Genomic DNA, 27501 nt, shown 5'->3' on the forward strand with positions numbered 1-27501 from the left:
TTAGAAGCTGCACTTACATTATCATTCAATTATACTCTTAACTGCTAAAGAACTGACTGAAAATGATGCTGTGACATTTATTTTGATTCATTACTATTCTTTAAATAGATTAAATTATTAATGCCAAATAATCTCTAATTATCACATAATCAATCATTAACAACCCAGACCGGACCAAAACTAAAGTTCAAAATTTTGTCCTGTTGCTCATATAAAGCTGTCTGGCAGCAGTAGACTCTGAATATAGTGCAGTTAATATGAACTTCCTTTGTAATACTTTGATAGAGCCTTTTTGTACTTTTTAAAGCCTGATAGCCCCTGATCCATGCATGTGTTTGCTGGACAGGAATGAACTACGTAAATGTAATTTAATTATTTTTCTTTTGTGTTTCATGAAAAAAAAAATTATAGTGGGATGGAACAACATGACAATGTGTAAATTATCTATTCTAATCTCTAATGATAAATGTATGCAATAATTTCAGAAAACAAATACTTTTTGAAAAGACAAACTGATATTTTCTACTGGAAAAAAAGTCTGTGTATATAAGCAAAATAAATTGAAACAATTAAACAATTGTCAAAACAGTTACATTTCTAAGACTATGATATAGTAATGTATACTATCTGTGACCTTGGACCACAAAACCGGTCATAAGGGTCAATGTTTGGAAACTGATACTTACATATCACACTGAAGCTGAATAAACAAGCTTTCCGTTAATGTGTGTTTTTTTAGATTAGGACAATATTTGGCTGAGATACAACTATTTGAAAATCTGGAAGCTGAGGGTAAAGTTCTTAGTATTGCATATTACTAATCAAAAATTGAAAAATGTATATATTTATGGTAAAAATTTTTACAAAATATCCTCATGGAAAATGATCTTTACTTAATATCCTAATAATTTTTAGCATAAAAGAAAAATTAATAATTGTGACACATACAATGTATTTTGGGCTATTGCTACAAATATAACGTGTTACTTAAGGCTGGTTTTGTTGCCCAGGGTAACATATATCATAGATAGAGCATATTATTTACTGACAAAAAAATATATTTCTGATAACACATTTTTGAAATACATAATTAAGCTTTAAAATAATGGTATGAAGTGACTGACTTACCAATCACGTAAAACATGAGGTCCCTTATCAGAAAGCACAGGGCAATGGTACAGCCAAATATCAGAGCTCCTGCTGAGAGGTAAAACATTAAAACAAACTTCATATAAATCACAGTATCATTAAATCATTAATACCCATTCATTTTTTGCTCTCGGATTTAACAAACAGGACATTTATTTGAGAGAAAATCACAGTGTTTTTCCTGTCAGGCACTAACAATGGCTGATGGGACCAGGGTCGCTGTTTCAATTCAAATGAAGTCAGCTTCAAAAATAACCAAGCAAAATAAACAAACAAGTTAATACAAATACAAACAAATTACTTACTTAAAGCAAACCCCTAACCCCACTTACATATGAGAAATAATACTTAGCATGCACTACTAATCAAACACAGAAAAAAAAAGGTTTACATTTAATGTCAACAAACCACACTGCTAATTGTGTTTCCATCAATTTACAAATTAAATTAGTGGGATATACATCTCTGGGATATATATCTCTTTAATGTGCAGTGGTTATGGATGATGATGTCACTTCATATATCCTAGTCGGGGCAAATGCCATATTGAATTTGACTGAACTTGAGCAATTCTGCAAGGATGAATGGGCAATTTTTTCCCAATCAAGGTATGCAAAGTTAGTATAGACAGATGAATGTAATTAAAGCAAAAGCTCTGCGAAATGTTAAATCAAGGGGCTGATGAATTTTTCTGATAACTGATATATACAGGGTGCAATTTGCCGGACGGGTGGATTTGCTCTGGTCTATGCATCTCTGCCTCTGCTGATTTATTTTTATCCCCGGTGGTGATAAAAACATCCTGCGAACCCGGTCTTAAGTCCCAATCTAAATCACATGATTCGCAATATGCATTTTAAAGTCCCTTTCTGGAACAAATGATTTGCGATACGTGCTTTGAAATCCCCTTCTTAATCAAATGATTCGCCGATCCGATTGGAGCACTTCAAAACAGTGTGTCATTTTGCGATGCAGTGGTTTACTGATTCAGAGTTTCAAAAAGCTCTGTTGATAGTGTTGTTTGCTCACTTCCTCTATAATTAATTCATTGTTTGAAATTAAATCATTACAATTAATATGCCTAACAATGTTTTCATTAAATTGTGATTGAGTCTTGAAAAAAGACGCTATATAAATGTGTGTTGTTAACAGATTAGGCCTACACTAACATTAGGTTACTTGTTAGTTAGTTACTGGAATTCAACCTCCGCTTATGGGAAGAAAAGCACCCCCCTCTGCTTTTTTTCACAAAACTCACCCTGTATGCATGTATGTATGTATGTATGTATGTATGTATGTATATAATCTAATTTCCACCCCTGTCCAGTTGGTGACATGTGCGCTCCAGTGTGGATCGAGAACAAAAACGAAACTGTCACGAATCTTTTGCTATGCGTTTGATTACGCACAGGCGTGGCAAGTAACCAGTTTAAGCTACAGCGACCTATCATTAAAGACCACCAAAACTGTATTTATTGCATGAATTTCCTTAATGAAATTGACAGAAGACTGAGACTTTGTTTCACATCAAAAGACAAAGCACAGAGCTTAGCCTGATGTGATTTATTAGATGGGAGGCACAAGGTCTACTGTTCATCAACTGAAAACAGCATAGACCAAAAGACCGATTGGAATTTATGAATCGATATTGGTTCATAAAAATAAGAATCTAATAAAATCGATAAATACATTCTTTTTTTTACCCAACCCTAGCGTATTTGTTGTTTTATTGTCCTCTGCAGTCACTGCGAGGTGTTGTGTTAGCCAGCAGTCACATGAAAAGATACATGTTCATCACTAAAAAAGCGAGAAAAAATAAAAGCAATTAAATGTATTATTATAATTGACATATAAAAACTTAAATGATGGGTAATAATATGACTGAATTATAACTGAAAAATAAATTTTTACAACCCTGTCCGTCAAAATGACAGACAATGTTAAAATCTAACGCTACCTCTGATTTATATATTTTGTGGGATTACAAATGTAAGAATCTGTTAAAGATATGCTGATCTTATGTTCTGACATAGCATCACATGAAAAACTAAGGTGAAGTACATTGTATTTAGCATTTACGGTAAATGTGATGACATCAGACAAATGATTCTCTCAAGCAAAGTTTGTAGCAAGAGGTTCCTGCCAGTTCCTGTTCCCTTATTGTAAGTCAAATGAACCAAATTACTGATACTCTCACCTTTTGTGTGTAGTTTTGTGTAGTTATGATGATTGGATTAGGACTGGTGTAAATGGGAAAAGTTGCTATACCTAAATACTTCATTTGCATGCCTGGTTTAAGGTGCTTTGTCAACACAGTGGTGGTCTACACACATATATAGATACAAACATACATACACAGGATAATTTGTTGCAAATAGTGAAACTTGTATGTTATAAAAGTTCACTACACACAAAGTGAAATATAAACATGTTGGCCTTCTGAAAAGGGTGGTAATGTACTGTATTATTGTTACGGAAGCATATGGAACACAGGAGGTGAAGTATGAACAGAGTTTATTGAGAAACAGCAGAGCGTGATGATAATGGCAGTGGATCATAGAACAGGTAAGTAAAGCAGATTTGGAGTTCGTAATGGCACTTGTGATGACTGATGGTATTCTTTGCTTTGTAGGAATGTATTGGTGATCGTGACCAGCGCTGGTAGAACAAACACCGCGTGGACCCAAAGGATTTCCCTGGAGGAGACAGGACTGACTGGAAGACAAGACACAGAGGTAAGTATAATGCAGGTAAGTATAACTATGAACTCAGAGGAGAGCAAAGACAGTCCGCTTTGTGCAAACGAGCTCGGACAATGAGCGTGTTGCGGTGTGTTCTTATGTGATGACTGATTGGCGGATGATGAGGTGCAGGTGTGGCTTGTTAGAATTCGGGTGACTGAGATCGCTGGGTGAGAGGTGACAGAACCTGGCCGTTCTGTGACATTACCCCCCTCTCCACGGCCCGCTCCTGAGGGCCTAAGACGTGGATGCCGTGGTGGTCTACCTCTTCCTCGAGGTGCAGAATAATCTGGATGAGCATAATGAAATTCATCAGTTAGAGTGGGATCTAGGATATCATCTCTGGGTACCCATGAGCATTCTTCTGGACCATAGCCTTCCCAATCCACCAGATACTCAAGGCGACCACCACGACGTCAGGACTGCAGGATCTCCTTGACCTTGTAAACAGAACCTTCTTTGAGTAGTAAAGGTGGAGGGGGGTCTTCTTCCTGGCCAGGTTCTGTGGAGGGAAGCAGAGGGTCATGGTGAGGTTTGAGTAATGAGACGTGGAAAGTGGGTTGAATTTTGTATTGTGGAGGAAGCTAAAGTCTGTAAGTGATCGGGTTAACCTGTTTCAATATAGTGAAGGGACCAACAAATCTGGCTTCTTGGAGGGCAGGCGCAGACGAATATCCCTGGTCGATAGCCAGACCTCCTGGCCAGGGATGAAATTAGGACCTTAAGTTCTTCTGCGATCGGCCACCGTCTTCGCACTGCGCACTGTCTTCTGAAGTTGATGGTGTGCAGCGTCCCAGACCCTCTCACTCTCCCGGAATCAGTGATCCACTGCAGGGTCTTCGGAAGGTTCTCCCAACCATGGGAATAGCGACGGTTGAAAGCCTAGGACACAGTGGAACGGGGTAGGTCCAGTTGAAGGTTGTCGCAGTGAATTCTGGGCATATTCAGCCTAACCGAGGAACTGGTTCCAGGAGTCCTGGTGGCCATGACAGAATGTGCGGAGAAGCCGTCCCACTTCTTGGATTTCCCTCTTTGTCTGTCCATTGGTCTGTGGAAGGTATCCAGATGAGAGGAATACGGTCACACCCAGAAGATTGAAGGCCCTCCACACCCTGGATATGAATTGTGGACCGCGATCTGAGACGATGTCTTCTGGGATTCCAAAGTACGGTGTTTAAATGATTAAAAGGGAGTTCTGCCGTCTCCATGGCTTTAGGTAATCCCTTCAGAGAGAGCAAACGACAGAATTTAGAGAAGCGGTCCACAATTACCAGGATGCAAGTGTTACCCCCGGAAGCTGGTAGATCCGTCATGAAGTCAATGCCTAGGTGTGACCAGGGGCGGTTTGGGATGGGCAAGGGATGGAGCTTTCCAGCGGGGAGGTGTTGTGGACTTTTTGACATGGCACAATCCTTGCACATACCACCTCACATCCCTTGACATCTACGGCCACCAGAAGCATTCGTTGAACAGCGAGAGGATGTGAGACACTGAGATGAGGGAACAAATGGAAGTCCTGGTGGGCAGCCCGGCAGATTTCTGGGAGCAGGGTGAATAACGGCTGGAGGTGCTGTCCATTCTATGGGACTGAGTATCAGTTGGGATGGCAAAATGGTTGAGGTATCTTCAGGAACTTCATCAGAGGCATGGAAACGTGAAAGAGCATCAGCTCTGAGATTCTTGGATCCAGGTCTGTAGGAGATTGAGAAATCAAAGCGAGTGAAGAATAGTGCCCAGCGTGCCTGGCAGGGATTGAGCCTCTTGGCATCACGGAGATATTGGAGATTTTTGTGGTCTGTTATCACGTGGAATGGATGGGCAGCACCTTCCAGCCAGTGTCGCCATTCTTCGAGGGCTAGTTTTACGGCAAGTGGTTCTCTGTTGCCGATGTCGTAATTTCTTTCCGCTGGGCTGAACTTCCGAGAGTAGTAAGCGCATGGATGCAGTAAGCTGGAATTTCCTTGTTGTTGGGAGAGGACGGCTCCGACCCTGGAGGTGGATGCATCGACCTCGACCATAAATGGCAGATCGGGATTTGGATGGACCAGAAGAGGAGTGTTTCAGCAAATGGAATGCTTCAGAGGCTGTGGGGTTCCATGATAGTGACTTGGGATTACCTTTGAGAAAACTGGTGAGAGAGCTGGTGATGATACTGAAGTTCTTGATGAATATTCTATAGAGGTTTTCGAAACCTAGGAATCTTTGGAGTTCTTTGACTGTGGTGGGTTGTGGCCAGGATGTGATGGTGGTCACCTTTCCCTTGTCCATGCGTACCCCTTCCTGATCTATGACATAACCGAGGAATTGAACTGAAGGTTGGTGGAAAGAGCATTTTTCTGCTTTCAGAAACAGATGGAATCTTCTCAGCTGTTGGAGGACCTCCGCAATGTGGAGGTGGTGTTCGGCCTCGCTCCGGGAGTAAATCAGAATATCGTCAATGTACACGATGACTGGCTTGTGGAGATACTCCCGGAGCACCTCGTGCATAAAATTCTGGAAGACGGAGGGGGCGTTGACCAGCCCATAGGGCATAACCAGATACTCGTAGTGGCCAGTAGGGGTCACGAAAGCTGTCTTCCATTTGTCCCCCTCACGAAATCGAATGAGGTTGTATGCTTTGCGGAGATCCAACTTGGTGAATATCCTGGCATCATGAAGGTGTTCCAAGGCAGCAGGGACGAGAGGAAGGGAATACCTGAACTTAACAGTGATGTTGTTCCGGTAGTCTATACCGGGTCGGATGCGGCTGGTGAAGTGAATAGACGGATGTATCCTTGCTCCACAGCCTCCTTAATATACTCCTCCGTGGCTTTACTCTCGGGAAGCGCTAACGGATAGATCCTTCCTCTATGCATTGGTTCACCTGGAACAAGGTCAATGGCGCAGTCCCATGGCCAATGGCCAGTAACAGTCAATTTTCCAGAATCGAGGATCATGGGTTCGTGAGCTGGTTCTGGAGGGACAGGTTTCTCTGGCAGATGGAGAAGCGAAGATGGAACAGGAGTTTCGTCGAGATGACATGATTACATTCTTTCGGAACATCGGATGGAGTGCTGGATGAATTTCTCAAGACCTTGGTTGTCATCATGTGCTGCTAACTGCAATCGTAGTTTGGGCTCTTGGCCTTGCCGATATGTTGTTTAGCAGAGATCGCTCGTTCCGTCCTCTAGCAGGTGTATGAAATTTTAGGGAGCACTTTTGGATCGACATCGTACCTCATTTGAGGTGATACAATTGTTCTCCAGCAGATACATGATCATCCGTACGACCAAACACCTCTTTGAAGTGAGCGAGAAATGTTTGAGTTGAAGTCGTGGCCGGACCGGCTTGAGCCCAAATAGTTTCAGCCCATTGCAGCGCAAGACCTGTGAGCAGAGAGATAATATATGCAATTTGAGATGCATCAGTCGGATACAGATGAGGTTGCATAGAGAATACCAGTGAGCATTGTAAGATGAATCCGTTGCACTCCTCCGCCTTGCCAGAGTAGGGCACTGGTCTAGCCATGGGACTGGAGAGAACGATCGGAGAAGAGCTGCTCGTTGCAGGTGGAGGATTGCTGGGAAACGTTGGCGGTGGTGTGGCTGGTGCTTGTTGAAGGATTCTCCGTAGTGAGTCAACTAATTCTTGAAATAGGTCCGGCGTGCTCATGCTGTTTGTTTTGATGGTTAGGTCTGAGCTTATGTTATGGAAGCAGACGGAACACAGGAAGTAAGTGAAGTATGAACAGAGTTTATTGAGAAACAGCAGAGCATGATGATAATGGCAGTCATAGAACAGGTAAGTAAAGCAGACAGATTTGAAGTTCGTATGGCACTTGCGATGACGGATGGTATTCTTCGCTTTGTAGGAATGTATTGGAGATCATGACCAGAGCTGGTAGAACAAACACCGCGTGGATCCAAAGGATTTCCCTGGAGGAGACAGGACTGATTGGAAGACAAGACACAGAGGTAAGTATAATGCAGGTGAGTATAACTATGAACTCAGAGGACAGCATGGACAGTCCGCTTCGTGCAAACGAGCTCGGACAATGAGCGTTGTTGCGTTGTGTGTTCTCATATGGTGACTGATTGGCTGATGATGAGGTGCAGGTGTGGCTTTTTAGAATTCGGGTGACTGAGATCACTGGGTGAGAGAGAGGTGACAGAACCTGGCCGTTCTGTAACAATTATGTCCTCAGTACTTTGTTGGGCCTCCTTTTGCAGTAATTACAGCATCAAGGCGGCGCGGCATGGAGGCGATCAGCCTTTGACACAGTTTACTTGTTACGGTAGCCAAAGCTGCTTTGATAATGGCCTTCAGCTTGTCTGAATTCCGGGGTCTCTGTTTCCTCATCTTCCTTTTGACAGTGCCCCATAGATTTTCAATGGGGCTCAAGTCAGGCGAGTTTGCCGGCCAATCAAGTACAGTTATTCCATGGCTATTAAACCAGGAACTGGTAGTTCTACAGCTGTAGCCCATGTCATGCAGACGTCTGTATGTGGTGGTTCTTGATGCACTGACACCAGCCTCAGTCCACTCCTTATGAAGCTCCCCCAGATTTCTGAACCGCCCTTGCTTGACAATCCTCTCAAGGCTACAGTCATCCCTGTCACTTGTGCACCTTTACCAGACACATTTTCCCCTTCCTCTTAACACTCTGTTAATATACTTCGATACTGCGGTGTGTGAGCATCCAGCTTCTTTTGCAATTGCCTTTTGAGACTTTTCCTCCTTAAGGAGGGTGTCAATGATGGTCTTCTGCACATCCGTCATGTACTGCTTTTCCTAATGATTCTGAAGCCTTTGCAAGTGTTTTGCATTAATTAGCTGACTAGATTGGGACACAGGGAGCCTACAATGCTGAACTTTGTCATGATATTCTATTTTTTTATTGCTTTAATCCATAATCATTAAAATTGAAACAAATAAAGGCTCGAAATATTTCACTTTGTGTGTAGTGAACTAATATAACATACAAGTTTCACATTTTGAAACAAATTATTAAAATAAATGGACTTTCTTTTTAATAAATTAGAATGTCGTGGAAAAGTTCATTTAAGTAATTAAACTCAAATTGTGAAAAAAATTTGATTGTGAAAAATATAATGCACACAGACTGAAGTAGTTTAAGTCTTCTTTTAATTGTGATGATTTGGCTCAAATTTATCTCAACAAATTAGAATACTTCATAAGACCAATTTAAAAAAAAAAAAAAAAAAAACATTATTTGACAGTGGCCTTCAGCTCATCTGCATTTTTTCGTCTCGTTTCTCATTTTCCTCTTGACAGTATCCCATAGATTCTCTATGGGGTTTAGGTCTGGTGAGTTTGCTGGTCATTCAAGCACACCAACACCATGGTCATTTTACCAACTTTTGGTGCTCTTGGCAGTGTGGGCAGGTGTCAAATCCTGCTGGAAAATGAAACCAGCATCTTTAATCCTACTCCGGTGTACAGGGATATACTGTCTGCCCAGATTAAGCCAAATGAACCAAAATTGATTGGACAGCACTTCATAGTACAAATGAACAAAAGTGTGTGTGTGTGTGTGTGTGTGTTTGTGTGTGTGTGTGTGTGTGTGTGTGTGTGTGTGTGTGTGTGTGTGTGTGTGTGTAAACCTTCCAAGAAGGACCTTTTATTTGCTCTGAGGTTAAGAGATGTGTCTGTATAAGCCCCCCCCCCCCTCTCTTTTTGTTTTACATCAAATTGATTGGTCAGTGGTCCATTACATTGTAAATGTAAACAAAAACAACAGGCATTTAAATGAACATTATACAAATGTTTCATGGTATTGTAATTACATCAAAATTTATACTAAGTAACAATTAGGACTGCCAATCTTTCAATTTATTCAAATTATTTACAAGATATGCTGATCTGATTAATCTCAATTGTTACATAACTGTTTGTGCATGCATAAGGTCGACAAAGTTACAAAGCTCAAAGTTTCCCACAAAAAGTGGGACTGTTTCTATCCAAAAGAGAAGACAGATTAAATGTCACTATTTAGAAATATTTGCATAATGACATCCAAATATATACACAGAGAAAGTAGGCATGGTTTCACAAATTGCAGTAGTGTTGTTTAGAGGTGGAGGGAAAATCGATTCACATAAGAATTGCGATTCAGTCTTCTAGTGATTTGCATTGTTTCACAAATTTCAATAATCAATTTTCTAGTTAAATCTACTTATTTTCTAGTTGCTAGCTTAGGCTTTTACATTACAGTAACCTACATAAAATTTCACTTACCACATACACAAAGTAAGGAGAGATGACTGATGGCAAATGATTTGCAGATCCTGAGCACCACTGACAAACAAATCTTGTAAAATGTGTGGCAAGTACTGCCGCTCCAGATAGTATAAACAGAGTTTGTGATGGCGAAGCTCGAAAGTAAAAGAAAACGTGCATGCCTGATGCCTGCGATTTATATACCGTATAATTACCCAACGATATAACTGCGTGAGAAAACTCTGAAATATAAATTTTTCCTTCCATCTCGTATGTATTCCCTTTAGGGGTTCCATAATACATGTAATTTTCTTTCCAAACACACTTTTTGGATTCTTGCACATCCCTAATGGGAAGTGTAAAATATTTTTGATTCATAAAGAAGATAATAGAAAACACTGATTTCTTGAGTCAGGACTACCCATAATATAGACTAATGGTTTTGTACCAAAATACTGGTGCGTTTGATGTCCAGTGAGAGCAAAAATTTTATGAAAATTGTGAACTGCTTTTAAAAATCGAAAAATCGTGAACCGATTTTTAATCGAATCGTGACCCCAAGTGAGGTACCAAAAGGCCCCCAAAAGAACTTTTTGGTATTTGGTGGAAGAAGGATGAGTACAATCCCAAGAATACCATCCCAACCATGAAGCATGGTGGTGGAAACATCATGCTTTGGGGGTGCTTTTCTGCAAAGGAGACAGGACGACTGCACCGTATTGAGGAGATACAGTCTTCCAGCATGACAATGACCCCAAACACACAGCCAGGGCAACTAAGGAGTGGCTCCGTAAGAAGAATTTCAATGTCCTGGAGTGGCCTAGCCAGTCTTCAGACCTGAACCCAATAGAAAATCTATGGAGGGAGCTGAAACGCGGTGTTACCCAGCAACAACCCCAAAATCCTTGCTGCAGTGTGTGGAAACTTGGTCAAGAACTACAGGAAACCTCTGTAATTGCAAACAAAGGTTTCTGTACCAAATATTGAGTTCTATTATTCTGTTATTTCAAATACTTATTTCATGCAATAAAATGGAAATTAATTGATGGATTGTTTTTTAGATTCTGTCTTTCACAGTTGAGGTGTAGCTACGATGAAAATTACAGATCTCTCCATTCTTTGTAAATGGGAAAACATGAAAAATCGGTAGTGTATCAAATACTTACTTGCCCCACTGTATATATACTGCTCTAAGTACCTGCATAACCCAGCTATAGGCCTGGCTGTTTGTTTTTTTTAATAAACATGCAATAGATGGATGTTTTGATCTCTGTTTTTGACCCTTTTTTGACAACTTACTTAAACAAGAATAAATAAATAATCAGACCGTTAGAAACATACCAAAAGACCACTTCTCATTCAGCCGCCTCTCAGCAAGGCTGTGCACTAGCTGAATCTCGTAGTCGTGATCTCTGCTTCCCTTAGATGCCTGGAGGACCCTCACGCCTGTAGATAGTTTGATGTAATCCTCGTAATAATAGCCCCAAGCTGCTAGAGAGAGCTGAAGCTGGCTGTCAAACTGTGCAAGATCATCCAGGGTAGTGCAGCCTAGGGTCTTCAGGCTGACAAAATATAAAGAAAAGCCTATATATAACAGACAGTATAGATGCATGAATGAATGTTTGCGAAACTTCCTGACTTTCTCTGCCATTTATCAAGCAGGCGGACACATCAGATACAGCTATAGGAGCTGTACTTTCTCAGAAATAACAAGGTAAGGAGCATTATCATTTAAGGGCACTTGAACCTGGCCTTACCAGACCTCCTCTCATTCTTCCCTCTATCACTTTGTCATCACAACAAACTCAGAAATCACTAACAATACAATCTATTTTTCTCATTCTACTAGAAAGCTAATGTATACATAGCTGTTGATGTTTTTTTAATGAAGATGATTGTATGTGAACTCACGTGTGATAGTAGTGCTCCAGGTTTTGGGAACAAAGCCACTCCTGGAAAGCAAAGTCTCTGAGCAGCTGCACTTGGGCCTCAGTAATCTCCCTCCAGTGATGCTTCTCCTTTACCACTTCCTCCACTCGAGACAGCACACATAAACTCAGCTCCTCCAGAGTCTGAACATCTTTAATTAAAGTAAAATAATTGAAAGAATTGTGAAAATATTTTATACATTACATTTTTAGGTCACACTATTGCAGCACACAAAACGTTGTTGCACCATTTAAGGGCTACCGATCTTTAAGCAGAAGGAACAAAATAAACTCTGAAAAGATATAAATTTCTGACTTTTTTTTCTGACTCATTTGGATTCAGGTATAAGGAACTTGAAGACCAATCAATGGCATCATCGTCTTCGTCTTCCAGAAATTGTTCTCTGGCAAAATAAGCTTGAGATGGGCTGTGAGAACAGGTCCCATTATAGGACGTCATGCCCTCATGCCACCCTCATGGAGTCTGTTTCTGACAGTTTGGCATTTGAGAAACTGGCCCTGGCCTACCTGAATGACATCACTGGACATAGGTCTGTGGATGACACAGTAAACATGGGTCTGCATTACATCCTGCAACACCTTGACAAAACGGAATTATGCAACTATCTTATTTGTGGATGTCAGTTCGGCCTTCAATACCATCATGCCTGACCCTCTCTCAGGCAAACTGAAACAGCTGTCCGTTCCCACCTCCATCTGTCAGTGGATTACCAGCTTCCAGACAGACAGCAAGTGGGGCTAGGTAAACTCACATGCAGGACTATCACAATCAGCACTGGCGCCATTCAAGGATGTGATCTCTCCCCCCTGCACTTTCCCCACTCATCATCATGGACAGCACTGTGGCTGCAGTAGAGTCATTAAGATTCCTGGGTACTAACATCTCTCAGGACCTGAAGTGGAACAATCACATTGACTCTATTGTGAAAAAAGGCCCAACAGAGGCTGTATTTCCTCCACCAGCAGAGGAAGTTCAGCCCGCTACAGGAGATGCTGAAACAGTTCTACTCGGCTATCACTGAGTCTGTCCTATGTTCATCTATAACTGTTTGGGTTAGCTACCAAAACAGACATCAGAAGACTTTAATAGACAAATAGGACTGCTGAGAGGATTATTGGTGGCTAAGGGCTAAGAAAATCACACTGGACCCCTCACACCCAGACCACTCTCTGTATGAACTGTTGTCATGTGGCAAACGATACAGAGCACTGTGCACCAGAACAGCCAGACACAATAACAGTTTTCTCCCTAGACCATATTCCACTTGAATAACACATAACATAACTCAGTACAAACTTTCATCCATATATATATAGCACACCTTCACAAGTCTGTCTATGAACATTTTTCTGTATATTTTATATCTACTGCTATTTATAAATTATTGTCTATTCTCTCTAATATTAGTGTTTGTACTACCTTCATTTTTTTATGTATGTCTGCACTATGTTTGTGCTTTCTGTACCAGAAGCTCCACCACCAAGACAAATTCCTTGTGTGTGTGTGTAAACAGAATTGGCAATAAAGCTATAGATTCTGATTCCTGACATGTTCCTAGTCTTACAGTCCATCTTACAGCAAAAGCCATGGTCCGCAGAGAGCTTCCAAAGTATCAGAGAGATCTCATTTGAAGGATCTGAGGACCCTCAAATGCAAACTGTGTGTGCTGCTTCAAGAGAGCAACCATAGATTTGTGTTGTTTTACTTTCTTTCCATATTCTTCATTTATTCTTCATTCATTGTCATTTATCATTTAATCATTTAAGTATTGCATTTTAATCATAATCATTTATAATAATCATTATATTCATTTATATTATTATTGTTTTTTAAATATATTTTTCCATTGTTGTTTAGTCTTATGACTGTGTGGTTTCATGGCCTGTTTGTCCTCATAATAAGGAAAGGAAAGGAGGTGAAGTGAGGCCAAGTATGGTGACCCATACTAGGAATTTGTGCTCTGCATTTAACCCATCCAAGTGCACACACACAGTAGTGAACACACACACACACCGTGAACACACACCCGGAGCAGTGGGCAGCCATTGGGGGAGCAGTGCCTTGCTCAAGGGACTCACCTCAGTCGTGGTATTGAGGGTGGAGAGAGTGCTGGTTATTCACTCCCCCCACCTACAATCCCTGCCGGACCTGGGAATCGAACCTGCAACCTTTGGGTTACAAGTCCGACTCCCTAACCATTAGGCCACGGCTGCCCCATATGAGGGAATGTTTATGAACCTCAAGGTTTATGGGATGCTGTTTTGAAGCAGTTTGGTATAACAATGCTTGTTGGATCTGTGTTCTTCAGACGAAGTCTGAGCATTGAGACATACGCAACTAAGACTATTCAATAAACTCTGCTCCTTTTTACCATCATAACTTCGTCTCCTGCTTCTGCTCTTTATTTTCAATAGTTTTTCCTCAGTCAACATTTCGGTGTAATCGTCAGGATGGAATAACATTTTGGCGTACTTCTTGGCTGACAGAAGACTGTTAATAGTGTTTTGGGAATTCCGGGTACCAGACAAGACCTCGTGTTAACAGTGTTTGGGTATTAGACTACTCTGCTGACGAGTGGTTCTGTTACTGGACAAACTGATATTTTCTGATGGGATCTGGCGTCCGGGGCTGGATCTTAACTGTCTAGGCATGGGGACAGCTATCTAACACATTGTTAAAAGGTATCAGTCAGGAAAAAGGTACAAAAGAATTTCCAAGGCATTAGATATACCAAGGAACACAGTGAAGACAATCATCATCAAGTGGAGAAAATATGACACAACAGTAACATCCAATTAATTCATCAATAGCCGCTTTTCCACTGTCGGGCCAGTGCGAGCCAGTGCTAAGAGCGTGCCGGGCGGGGCCAATGGCCTCGAGTCGCAAGCACTAAGGCCAAAAGTAAGTTGCATTTCCACTATAGGGCCAGTAGCCTCGCTGTGCAAACCTAAAGCCCGCCCTTTACACACCTCATTGGATCAAACGTCACGAAACCCCTCCCCTTTCAGCGCGGAGATTGAAAGTAAGTCAGGTAGGCCACCATAGTGTGATTATCGAACGAACAAAATGGAGAGAGCCGAAGCGGCTGTTTGTTTGCTCCTTTCGGTGGAAGTATACTGTGGAAGATGAGGCTGCGAAACCCAGTTGCGAAGATGGAAGCTTGTGTTAGCTGCAAGGCGAAAAAAAGAGTAATACAGAGACGTGGAAACCTGATACAGCGAATGCAGAAACGCCTTGTAATGTTGGCGATGTCTGTTCTGATGCAAGAAATGCTCTGCAAAGGTTAATGCAGCAGCAATATTTGTAATATATTACATTAATAAATCACCTGAAAAGAAGCTTTGTTTTTATGACCTACACTCAAATCTTTCGTCTAACTTTGTATCACATAAAACAAAATGCTGCATACTATCAACACACTACTGCAAAAAATAACGACACCTTTGTACTTTAGTATAATCTTTTATGCCTTTATTTAGGTACAGATACAGTGTATGTTAATATGTTATCAAGGTGTGTTGGTGAGTTTTTTGGGGGTTTCTTTGGACGATGTAAATCAACTTATACATCAGATCTCATTTTTATAGGATCTTACTTGCATTTGTCCAGATTTAAATAGGAGTACTCATCAGATATGCGTTTAAATAATGTTTTCATCACATAGTTGTCTGTAACAACAGTTAATGGTGCAACTATTAATATAGGACCTGATTTACACATGACAAAAAAGGTGCTCCATGAGATAACCATTTAAGTAATGTGCCCATCAAAACGGCATAGATTTCCATATCAATATCTGCCTAATGTGTCTTTTCTGCATGGGCACCGCTTTGTCCATTGTGCGTTTTTATGGCTTTGTACTGCGCCCGCAATTTCTTCAACTTGTCTCGAACTTAACTGGATATTTAGCTTTGCGAGTTCAGCAACGATGTTTTTTATCACGTCTTCGTTTCTGCAGACGCCGTCAAACTGGCGTTGTACATTGTCACAGTACTGACGATTCTCCATTTAAAGTTTTTGAGTTCTTTGCACGACGTAATACAGCGAAATGCTCATCTTACCGCAGACACACTTTTACCTGACTGCACGCTTATCGAACCTTTGCATGAACTCCGACTTTCACTTTGACCACGCCTCAAGCCCCAGCTGGCCCGCTTTGGCCCAAGGTTTTCGTCGGGCCGAAAAACCCGGGCCATTGGCCCCGAGGAAGCACCGACAAGGCACGACCAGGCCCCGGAAGTGACAGTGGAAACACGACTGGCCGTGGCACGCACTAGCACGCCCGCTTTTGGCCCGACAGTGGAAACGCGGCTAATTAATGAAAAGACGAGGCTAAAACTGGCCAGGGAGGCTGCCAAGAGGCCTACAGCAATGTTAAAGGAGCACACTGTGTACTTGTCTGTACACAGTGTGACTTATCTTTTGTTTTCTTCATATCTCTGGGCTATGGGATAGGGTGACAAGACAGAAGCCATTTAGCCTGGTTAAGTTAGCAGAACAACATTTAAAACATCCCAAAAGCATGTAGAAAAATGTGTTATTGTTTGATAAAACCAAGGTTGAAATTTTTGGCCATAATTCTAAACAGTAATTCCTCATCAGTACTTATTTTGCTGGACCTATCTGCAGCTTTTGACTCTGTGAATCATCAAATCTTCCTGTCCACCCTCTCATCGCTGGGCATCACAGGGATTCCACTTTGTTGGTTTAAATCTAGTCTCGCGTAGCCAGACCTTCAGACTGACAACTGAAGGACTGGAATTCATGGCAGCTTTAATTGGCCAAGGCCCGCCCATAAGGCAGTTTGACCGACATGTCAAACAACCAATCACAGTTTGTTTCGTTCAGCGTCATGTTTCGGGGCGTGAAAATGCCCCCACAACAACAGACTGGCGTGCAACAAGTCAGGTGCAGTCACTGAAATAAACAGCATTGAAAGTTAAATAAGAAGAGGGAGAACAGGCAGTAAGTCAGTAATTTGTTCGCGAACTTGTATAACATCAATGGCGTCTGCATAAGCACCTCTTAACAAAACACAAGAGTAAATCAGTCGGCGCTTTGTTTCCCGGCGGACCGAAAATAAACGCAACACTCGCGTCAACCGGAAATCCGATCAAATTCAACTAATCAGATGACAACTTCGACATTCCTGAAGTGTTTCCAGTTAAGTGTACCATATGCATCAGACATTTAGCCAACGTTCCGTGGGCGTGACGTCTGAGGCTGAGACTAGTTTAAATCCTACCTCACTGGTAGGTCTTTCAGGGTGGCCTGTGGAGGGGAGGTATCCAAAACTCATCAACTGGTCACTGGAGTTCACTTAGGGATCAGTTCTCTGACCCCTCTTCTCCATATAGACTACATCACTGGGTCCCCACATACAAGCACGTCTTCTCCAACCACTGCTATGATGATGACACACAGCTCTCTTTTTTATTTAAACCAGATGATCCAACGGTAGCTGCACGGGTCTCAGGCTGCCTGGTGGATATCTCGGCATGGGATGAAAGAACACTACCTACAGCTCAATCTGGCAAAGACGGCTCCTTGTCTTTCCTGCCACTCCAACTCTCTCAACATGACTTCACCATCCAGTTAGGTTCATCAACAATTACCCCATCAACTTCAGCCAGAAATCTTGATGTAATCTTTGATGACCACTTGCTAAAACTGCTCGATCTCGCAGGTTTGCATTGCACAACATCAGAAAGATCAGGTTCTTCCTAACAGAGCATGCTGCACAACTCCTTGTCCAGGCCCTGGTCATTTTGAGGCTGGACTACTGCAATGCTCTTTTAACGGATCTTCCAGCATGTACAATCAAACCTCCACAAATGATTCAGAATGTAGCAGCACGACTGGTCTTCAATGAGCCCAAAAGGGCCAATGTCACACCTCTCTTTATCTCCCTGCACTGGCTGCCGGTTGCGGCTCACATCAAATTCAAGACACTGATGCTGGCATATAGAACAGCCACCATCACCAAAAGAACACCATACCCACAGTGAAGCATGGTGGTGGCAGCTGTGTTTCTTAGGCTTGACCTGGGGCCTTAGTCAAGGTAGAGAAAATTATGAACAGTTCCAAATACCAGTCAGTATTAGCACAAAACCTTCAGGGCTTGTGCTGTCCTATCCAGACATTCTACATTTAACCTAGCATAAAGTTGCAGTTTTAGAGGCCCAAAGGTTTAGTGGTCAAAGATAGGTACTGCATTTAATGTTAGAGTCCTTGTTTGATGACATCAAACATGTGAGCCCAGGGATTCAGCAACAACATGGAAGAACACATGATCATTGCTGTTATTGCTTCTTGATTTAAGTTGTATTGAAGGCACATTCGTTATGTAGACATTACCTAATTATTTTTTATTTTACCTATTTATTTTAAATTTTACTTATGTTTACTTATACCTACACTACATCCACGCTATCTTACATGCCGGATGTTAACTTTATTCTTTATTTGGTCAATTGCATTACGTACATGTTTTAGAAAAGGCCCAACAGAGGCTGTATTTCCTCTGCCAGCAGAGGAAGTTCAGCCCGCCACAGGAGATGCTGAAACAGTTCTACTCGGCTATCACTGAGTCTGTCCCATGTTCATTTATAACTGTTTGAGTTAGCTACCAAAACAGACATCAGAAGACTTTAATAGACAGTCAGGACTGCTGAGAGGATTACTGGTGCCCCTCTACCTAACCTCCAATAACTTTACATCTCCAGAGTGAGAAAAAGGGCTAAGAAAATCACTCTGGACCCCTTACACCCAGACCACTCTCTGTATCTTACATGCCGGATGTTAACTTTATTTGGTCAATTGCATTACGTACATGTTTTAGAAAAGCATGTAGCCAGCGATTTATTTTGTAAAGAGCCTGATTGTGCTTGTGCATGTACATATTTTTGATACCATTCTGTATTTTGTATGTTTTGCAGTTTTACGTTATTCCACAATCAACAGTAAAGGTTACATATTATTCCCTTGAGTCTGTTTTCTTTGGGAGATGTTATCTGACTGCAGAGTCAGGCAAGGCGTTTGATGCAGAGGGCAGGACAGTAAAACGAATATCTTCATTGATCAACTCCACGGCTGGAAGCAAGTCAGCTTAATCAAGTCCAAATCAAGTTCCAAGGCTGGATCACAGAAGCGGGCATCGAATGAGTCATGCTCATCACGTCACTCACGTGGCTCATCAGCTGTAACCACCGCTGCTGCAATGGCTAGAGCAGAGGCTGAAGCAGCTAAGGCGGAAATAGCCTTTGCTAAGAGAGAAAGTGAACTGAAAATACAAGCGCAGCTTGAGGCATCATTAGAAACTTTAAGACTGGAAAAGAAAGCTGCTACCATACAAGCGAAGACAGAGGCCTTAGAAACAGCTGCAGGATTAGAAAGCAGAGAGAAATCCAGTTTAACAGAGCTGCCTATAGAGGATACAACAGATCGCACACAGGTCTACATATCAGAACAGATGGATAGTGTTGTGGATGCAGAGATGCCAGTTCTAGACGGGCCGTTTTATGATAACGGAGGCAGAAGTGTTTTTAGAAATGCAACAACCACAAACTACTGAATCCTATTTGCAGCAGGAAGGTCAGTGTACCACACCACCCGGGTTTAGGCCTGTTAATGCCGAAAGCATACAGAACCCTGCAATTTCTCAGTCTACCAGTGTATGCGTTACACTCCCTGGTCGACGTGAGGCATACCCCCAATCACCTCAGTATGTTTACCACCCACAATCTTCAGCAGTTCGAGGTAGTGGGGAAAGGGACAGAGACAGAGAGGTGCCACTCAACTAGTTTCAGACAGGTACTCAGGTACTCAGACAGGACTCAGCTGCCGCTCATCAGGCGGCGTCCTTATAAACGGTGTGCCGCTAACTCACTTTAAAAACAATCTCCAAAGAGCTCAGACACTAATGGTTTCTCTCCTCTCTCTTGCCAGACAGCAGCTGAAGTCCGATTCCCCTTCACTATTCACTGGATCAACACAGAGCACGAGGATTGAGAGCACCTCCTGTCACGAGCTTCACCCATTGCACTGCCAACCACTTTCACTTTGCTTACACATTATCTTAATAAATCCACCCTCCGGGGCTGAACAGTGAGTTTTCTGTACTGTGCTTCTTCCCACCCGTGACAGTCTGGTGGAGAATGCGAGCAGATTGGTGAAGATTTCACAGGCAGAAAAACTATTTACTCACCTGAACTTTTTTTTTTCTGTTTCTCACCATGTCCCGGTCAACATCGGTAGACGTATGCTCCTCCCCCGAGATGGATCAGCTTCTACAACGGCTCACCGAGGTCAGCATCCGCCAACAACAAATCGTTGAAAATCTTGCCACCCGTCAGGGCGAAACAGAGCAAGAGTTAGCGGCTCTCCAAGCCGCCACCCAACGCGCTACGCTACTGGATTCACACGCTCAGGCGGCCCGGTTGTTGCCGAAGCTGACGCCCCATGACGACGTCGAGGCGTTCCTTCAGATGTTCGAAAACACTGCGGTAGCTGAAGACTGGCAACAAGAAGACTGGGCACAGGCGTTGGCACCCCTTCTCACCGGCGAGGCACAGCGTGCCTATTTCTCTCTCCCTCCCGCTGCTGCTGAACAGTATACGGAAGTGAAGAATGAAATTCTCGGTCGTCTGGGTCTTTCCCCAATTTGCGCTGCACAGCTATTCCACGACTGAGAGTATAAGCCCCAATTCCCCGCCCGTGCCCAGGTCGCCGAGCTCGCCCGCCTGGCACGCCACTGGCTTTTAGAAGGAAATCCCTCAGCAGATCAAGTAGCGGAGCGCGTGGTAATTGAACGCCTGTTGCGGCCCTACCCCGCCCACATCGCCAGGCCGTGAGTATGAGGAATCCAACCAATGTGCAAGAGCTCATCGAGGTGGTGGAGTTGGCGGATGCTACCCAAAAGCGGGATGCCGGGGAGCGAGCGCCGCCTTTCCCCCGGAGGGTGGTCCAGGAGCGGCGCGCTGGAAGGCACGCCGCGACCATTCAGCAGGCTGGCGGCTCCCTCTCCGCAGGATGAACCCATGCCAACGGAAGCTCCAGTGACCCCTACCAAGACCTGGCTGGCAGGCTGCATCGTACATGCAAACTTACCATCAGGAGCTCTGGAAGTGGAAGTAAAAATCGTCGGGAAGGCTTTCCGTGCCCTTCTGGACTCCGGCAGTGCGGTCAGCCTGGTACAGTCCCATCTTCTCCCTCCCAAGAGTGAAACCAAAGCTGTCTTACCCATCACCTGCATCCACGGAGATACGAGACAGGTCCCCGTGCGGCGAGTAACCATTTCGGCCTCCTCAGGTACCTGGCCAATAGAGGTTGGCCTCGTCAAGGATCTACCTGTACCTGTTCTACTTGGAAGGGATTGGCCAGGATTTGACCACCTGTTTGCAGCCGCCACTCAGCCTGCCAACCCAAGAGGGAGCCGCCGAAGACCTAGGACACCTCGTGGACCATACCGTCGCCCAGTTCTACTGGCTTCGGATAGCGGGAGAGATGGTGAGTCCCCTTCACAACATCCTAATGTCTTTTATGATGTCTTCCAACAGGCTACTGAAAGGGGCTCATTCGCCAGAGAGCTACGAGAGGATGACCGGCTCAAGCATTGTTGGAGTCAAGTACAGACTGTGGATGGCCGCAACGTCTTGCCGGCCCCACATCCTCTCCCGCACTTCGTGGTCCAAAATGGCCTGCTGTATTGTGTCGCGCAGCAAAGGGGGGAGGAAAAACGCTTACTCGTGGAACCCCGGACGAAGACGGAGACGGTCCTTGAACTAGCTCATTCGCACCCCATGGCTGGCCACCTGGGACAGGAGAATACCATCCGGAGGATTCGGGACCGCTTCCACTGGCCTGGTCTGGATGGCGAGGTTAAACGATTTTGTCAAGCCTGCCCCACTTGTCAGCGGACCTCCCCGAGGAAACCTCCCCCCTCACCGCTGATTCCTTTACCCATCATCGACGTGCCCTTCGAGCGCATCGGGATGGACATGGTAGGCCCACTGCTGAAGTCTGCCCAGGGCCATGAACACATCCTGGTGGTGGTCGATTATGCCACGCGGTACCCTGAGGCTGTCCCCCTCCGCAAAGCCACCGCCAAGAACATCGCCCAGGAACTCTTCCAGCTGTTCAGCCGCGTGGGCATACCCACCGAGATCCTGACCGATCAAGGTACTCCCTTCATGTCCCGGCTAATGGCAGATCTCTGCAGGCTGCTGCGGGTGAAGCAGTGGAGGACCACCGTCTACCATCCGCAAACCGACGTGCTCGTCGAACGCTTCAACCAGACCCTTAAACAGATGCTTCGACGAGTCACCGCAGAGGATAGAAGGGACTGGGACCTGATGCTACCATACTTCCTGTTTGGCATCCGTGAGGTTCCCCAGGCCTCAACTGGCTTCACCCCGTTCGAGCTCCTCTTCGGCAGACAACCCCGTGGCCTCCTGGACGTGGTGAAGGAGGCCTGGGAGCAGCAGCAGCCTGCCCATCACCGCTTTGTAATTGAACACGTCCAGCAATTGGGGAAAAGGATTGACCGAGTGATGCCATTAGTCCGGGAACACCTGGCCAAAGCTCAGCAAGCTCAACAATGACATTACGGCCGGGCCGCCCAACCACGGGAATTCCAGCCAGGAGACCGGGTAATGGTCCTAGTTCCCACAGCCGCCTGCAAATTTCTCGCTACCTGGCAGGGGCCCTACACCGTCATTGAGCGAGTCAGGCCCGTCAACTACCACCTCCGACAGCCGGGGCGAAGACGTACAGACCAGGGCCCGTATTCACAAAACATTTTATCTTACCACTAAGAGTTCTCCTAAATAGCAGTAAAAGTTTTTAGCTAAGAGTTTTCTCTTAAAACCTATTAACAAAGCTGCTGAGACAAACTTTTACTAAGCAGTAGAGAGAAGTCTTAAGCTAAGAGTAAGGGCGGGGTTGACCTCGTTACTATGGATGATGTCAGCATGCTCACTAACCATGCTTACAGTGATTGGCTGATAGGGGATGAGTCTCTGTCAGACATTTATTCATAGAAATATTGTTGTAAATGTTGCCATATTCAAATAAGTTTTAAAAAGTTAGTAAAAATGTTGCTACATTCAAAAAGAATTTAAAATACAGGGCAAGTGTCACTTATTAAACAAGTGTTCATATGATTGACAGCCTTTTACCTGTGTGCTTCTTAAAATAAACAATTAGCTGATATGCATGTAAACAGACTTTTTTAAAGAGATTTTTATGCTTTTAATGACAGAATAGCAGAGAACTAACACAAAATCATTGGGTGAAGATAAGGGGGCGGGAGCAGCAAAATATCTCGAGATGGGAATCGAACTCAGGGCGCTTTGAGCAGAGTTACGCTGTACATTGACGCACTAACCGCTGGGCTATCGGTGCCGACATAAAATGCTTGTTTTCTATTCATGATAGAATAATCATGGCTGATAGCGAGATAGGCAAACGTAAAACAAAACCAAACTGGATGCAAGAACAGCTGTTACTTCTTGCCCAACGTAGGATATAATCAAATGAAAATAACCTCCAAGACTAAAAAAAAAATTGTGTAGGAATATGCGTGCATATACATGCAGAGTGTTTCTAAGGCCATGTCCACACTAATACGTTTTCGTTTGAAAACGCATCTTTTTCTCTCCGTTTTGGCCTTCCGTCCACACTGAGACGGCGTTTTTGTCAAGAAAAACGGAGCTTTTTGAAAACGCTCTCCAAAGTGGATAAATTTGAAAACGCCGTTTTCGCGTTGTAGTGTGGACTGTGAAAACGGAGGCTTTTGAAAACGATGACGCATATTTAGTCATGTGACGCATATTGTACCAATAGATATCTATGTTTACACCAGTAATTGTGCCTGTGCTATTCACTGTCACACTGCTGCCAAAGAGATTTACCTTGTACACTCCTCAAATTACAGTCCTAAAATGATGACAGAAAATTTACTCACAGTTGCTGTCCTGCAAAACATGACGACAACTGCTTTTCAGATAAAATATGAATGAGCGCGATATAGACGCGTCAGTGGATGATGAGATATTTCCGTAAATTATCCCGCCAGAAGAATTGCGTGAAAACTTATTATGTCTATATAATTTGAGGCTTTACGCATGCGTGGTAAGGCGAATTTGATGTTTTCCTACGTTTCAGTGTGGATGAGAAACTTTTGGAAAACGCTTGGAAACGCTAGTGTGGACAGAGAGCGTTTTCAAACGAAAACTCAGTTTTCAAATGTTAATGTAGACGTAGCCTAAAACGTTTAAGTTCCGAGGCAGATAGCCACCAACAGCAATATTAGGAAGGTAAGGATTTGATCTTGTGATTTAAGCCTGATTTAGGCTGATTTATACTCGACGCGTTCTTCTGCACCGCAAGCCTGTGCTGTCTGCGCGCGCACATCACCAAATTCTGGCCCCTGTTCCTAAAAGATCTTAAGGATAAAAGTAGCCTCTCTCATAACTTAGCGATTTAAGAGAAAATCTTAAAAGTAATGCTTAAAACAATCCTAAATTTAGGACTCCTAATTTTTGCTCTAAGAGTATTTAACAAAGCGTTTTAGCACTAAAACTAGCTCCTAAATCTGTGAAATGTTAGGAGTAGTGGAGAGGACTCCTAAGTCACTAAGATCAATTCCTAAAACTATCCTATAATGGCTGTTGACGGCGGTGTGCCTCGGAACACAAGCATTTTATAAGCATTGGATGATAATGAGCTTTTCAGAAGATGTGGTCTTAATCGCGAAGGACTGCTGCAGAATTGCAACAAATAGAAACAACCCAATAACGCCACAGATCAAGGTTTTAACAATCCTTGAATGGCAGCTTCCTATGAATGCAATAAATATTTTAATGAGGCTAAGGATTTTAATCTACAATAGCATAACAAGGTTACATGAAAACATTATCGGCAGCTTAAAAAGTAATGTCCGTTTAACTGTAGCAGTTGTTTGTCACTTAAATTCTGCAATCTCTGCATTAAGTTGCCCGACTTTGCAAAGAATACCAGCGCTTTTCACAGTCATCTTTGCTTCTGGACAAAAGTGGGAAAGCTGCATTTATTTGCACACATATATTTTCCTACACATCTTCTTTAGTTTTTGAGGTTATCCCAACTTTGTTTTCATGAACAAGCTGGGCAAGAAGTAAGAGTTGTTCTTGCATCCAGTTTGGTTTTCTTTTACGTTTACATGCCTTACTATCACCTATGATTATTCTACCCTGTTAATTAAAAGGCTGTTTATATGCATAGCCGCTAACTGTATACGAGGAGCGCACATGAGGCTGAAGATACAAGTTTAATTAGTGACACTTAGCCTGCATTTTAAAATCTTTATTTGAATATGGCAACATTTTTATTTTAAAATCTTTATTTAAATATGATATAATAGTGCACGTTACAATATTTCTATGCATAAATGTCTGACAGAGACCCCTCCCCTATCAGCCAATCATTGTGTGCATAGTTAATAAGCATGGCAAAATCATCCATAGTAACGAGGTCAACCCCGCCCTTACTTTTAGCTAAGACTTCTCTCTATTCCTTAGTAAAAGTTTGTCTCAGCAGCTTTGTGAATAGGTTTTAAAAGAAAACTCTTAGCTAAATTTTTTACTGCCATTTAGGAGAACTTTTAGTGGTAAGATGAAATGTTTTGTGGTTACAGGCTCTGATCATGTGTACATAATGTATTGACATTAAACTAGTTTTTAACATGATAATTTTATTATTATACATGTACTTTAATCATATGTTATTAGCCTTGAGATAAATGTTGCACTGTATAAATGCATAGATATGCAACGGATACTAGTAATATCCAATAGTCTAGTGGTAGAATGTTCGTTAGAAGAATCCGAGGGTTTCGGTTCTAATCCGCCATAACAACGTTTTTTCATCCCTTAATAAAATTAAATATGTTCATCAGTGATCCTATATCAGAGACACATTTGTGTGTATTTTGTTTTGATTTTTAACCGTAATGAGTCATAAGCGAGGGACTGAAGCGCTCGCGTGTGAACACTGAGAAGTTCCGTCGCTAATTAACATCGCAACGAACATTAAGCATGATTTCAGAAAAAAAAATACAGATTCCAGCATCAGCACCTTATTTAACAGAAAGGAATGTTTCATCAGCATTAGGTACATCCGTGCTGCGAGATGTTCAAAAGAGTGGTGGGACAATATCGAGCTTTGCAAAAAGTCATTCACTCATCCCACCCGTGAATTACGCCTATGAAAATAAGTAATGTGAAACACTAACAAAAGCAATTATGAGAAATATTTTTATTACAGCAGTCTTCAACAGTAAAACCAACACAACTGTAAATGTACAGTTTCACAAACTTTTTTGCAAAAGTTTTCGTCCTTTCCAATACTGGTCACGATGAGTTTTTTGCCATCTGACTATTCCTATGGTCACGCATTGATGGATTATAGAGTTGTTTGTACCGGCGTACCTGTTCAGCCAAAACAGCTTTAAATTTTTTCGTGAGCAATGAGGTGACACGCGAACAGTTCACTCGAGAAGCCGTGCACACCGCCATGCGAAATGAGTGATTTCACAAACCCAAGCGAACTTGCGGACGCGTATAAGTCAGTCTTTACGTTGCACAGATTTAGAAGCTAGTTTTAGCGCTAAACGCTTTGTGAAACACTCTTAGAGCAAAAACTTATGAGTCCTAAATTTAGGACCGACACGCCCATTATTTTTAAGATTTTCTCCTAAATCGGCAACTTATGAGCTACTTTAAGCCTTAAGATATTTTGTGAATACGGGCCCAGATCTACCACGTCAATCTCCTCAAGAGATGGGTCGGGACTATGGACCAGCTCGCAGCCTTCAGCACCTCCGAACCCGTGGTTGTGGATATGAACCCCCACCTTTCAGCTGCCCAGAAGTGATACCTTCAACACCTGTTCGGTCAGTTCTCCGATGTGTTCTCGCCCCTCCCCGGGCGGACCAACGTCCTACATCACGACATCCGCACCCCACCTGGAGTCGTCGTCCGGCAGCGGCCTTATCGGGTCCCAGAGACTCGTCGGCAGGCTATTGAGGATAAGGTCCAACAGATGCTGAAGTTAGGGGTGATTGAACCATCTCGCAGCCCATGGTCCAGCCCGATCGTCATGGTCCTAAAACCAGACGGCACCATCCGGTTCTGTAACGACTTCAGGCGATTCAACGAAGTATCGGAGTTTGACGGCTACCCCATGCCTCGAGTGGCTGAACTTTTAGACCAATTGGGACAGGCCCGGTATATTTCAACTCTGGACCTGACCAAAGGTTACTGGCAAGTACCTCTCTCTGAATCTGCCAAACCGAAAACCCCCAGCGGCCACTGGCAATACCGGACCCTCCCCTTCGGTCTTCATGGAGCCCCAGCGTCCTTCCAAAGACTGATGGATATCTTCCTCCGGCCACATCAAGCCT

General features: G+C 43.1%; 1 protein-coding gene across 2 annotated transcripts in view; it reads right to left on the reverse strand.

Annotated features, from left to right (window-relative positions):
• arel1 (apoptosis resistant E3 ubiquitin protein ligase 1) overlaps positions 1–27501 on the reverse strand; it is a 108052-nt gene that overhangs the window by 59595 nt on the left and 20956 nt on the right. Inside the window, exons 3-5 of one of the 2 annotated variants that reach the window (XM_073832599.1) lie at positions 12021–12189; positions 11451–11671; positions 1129–1200 (exon numbers count right to left, since the gene is read on the reverse strand). In XM_073832599.1, the coding sequence (XP_073688700.1) occupies positions 1129–1200; positions 11451–11671; positions 12021–12189 (462 nt within the window). The remainder of the gene's footprint in view (positions 1–1128; positions 1201–11450; positions 11672–12020; positions 12190–27501) is intronic. The other variant, XM_073832600.1, reaches the window with a different exon arrangement.

This window comes from Garra rufa, unplaced genomic scaffold, assembly GCF_049309525.1.
Source record: "Garra rufa unplaced genomic scaffold, GarRuf1.0 hap1_unplaced_004, whole genome shotgun sequence".
NCBI classification, from domain to species: domain Eukaryota; kingdom Metazoa; phylum Chordata; class Actinopteri; order Cypriniformes; family Cyprinidae; genus Garra; species Garra rufa.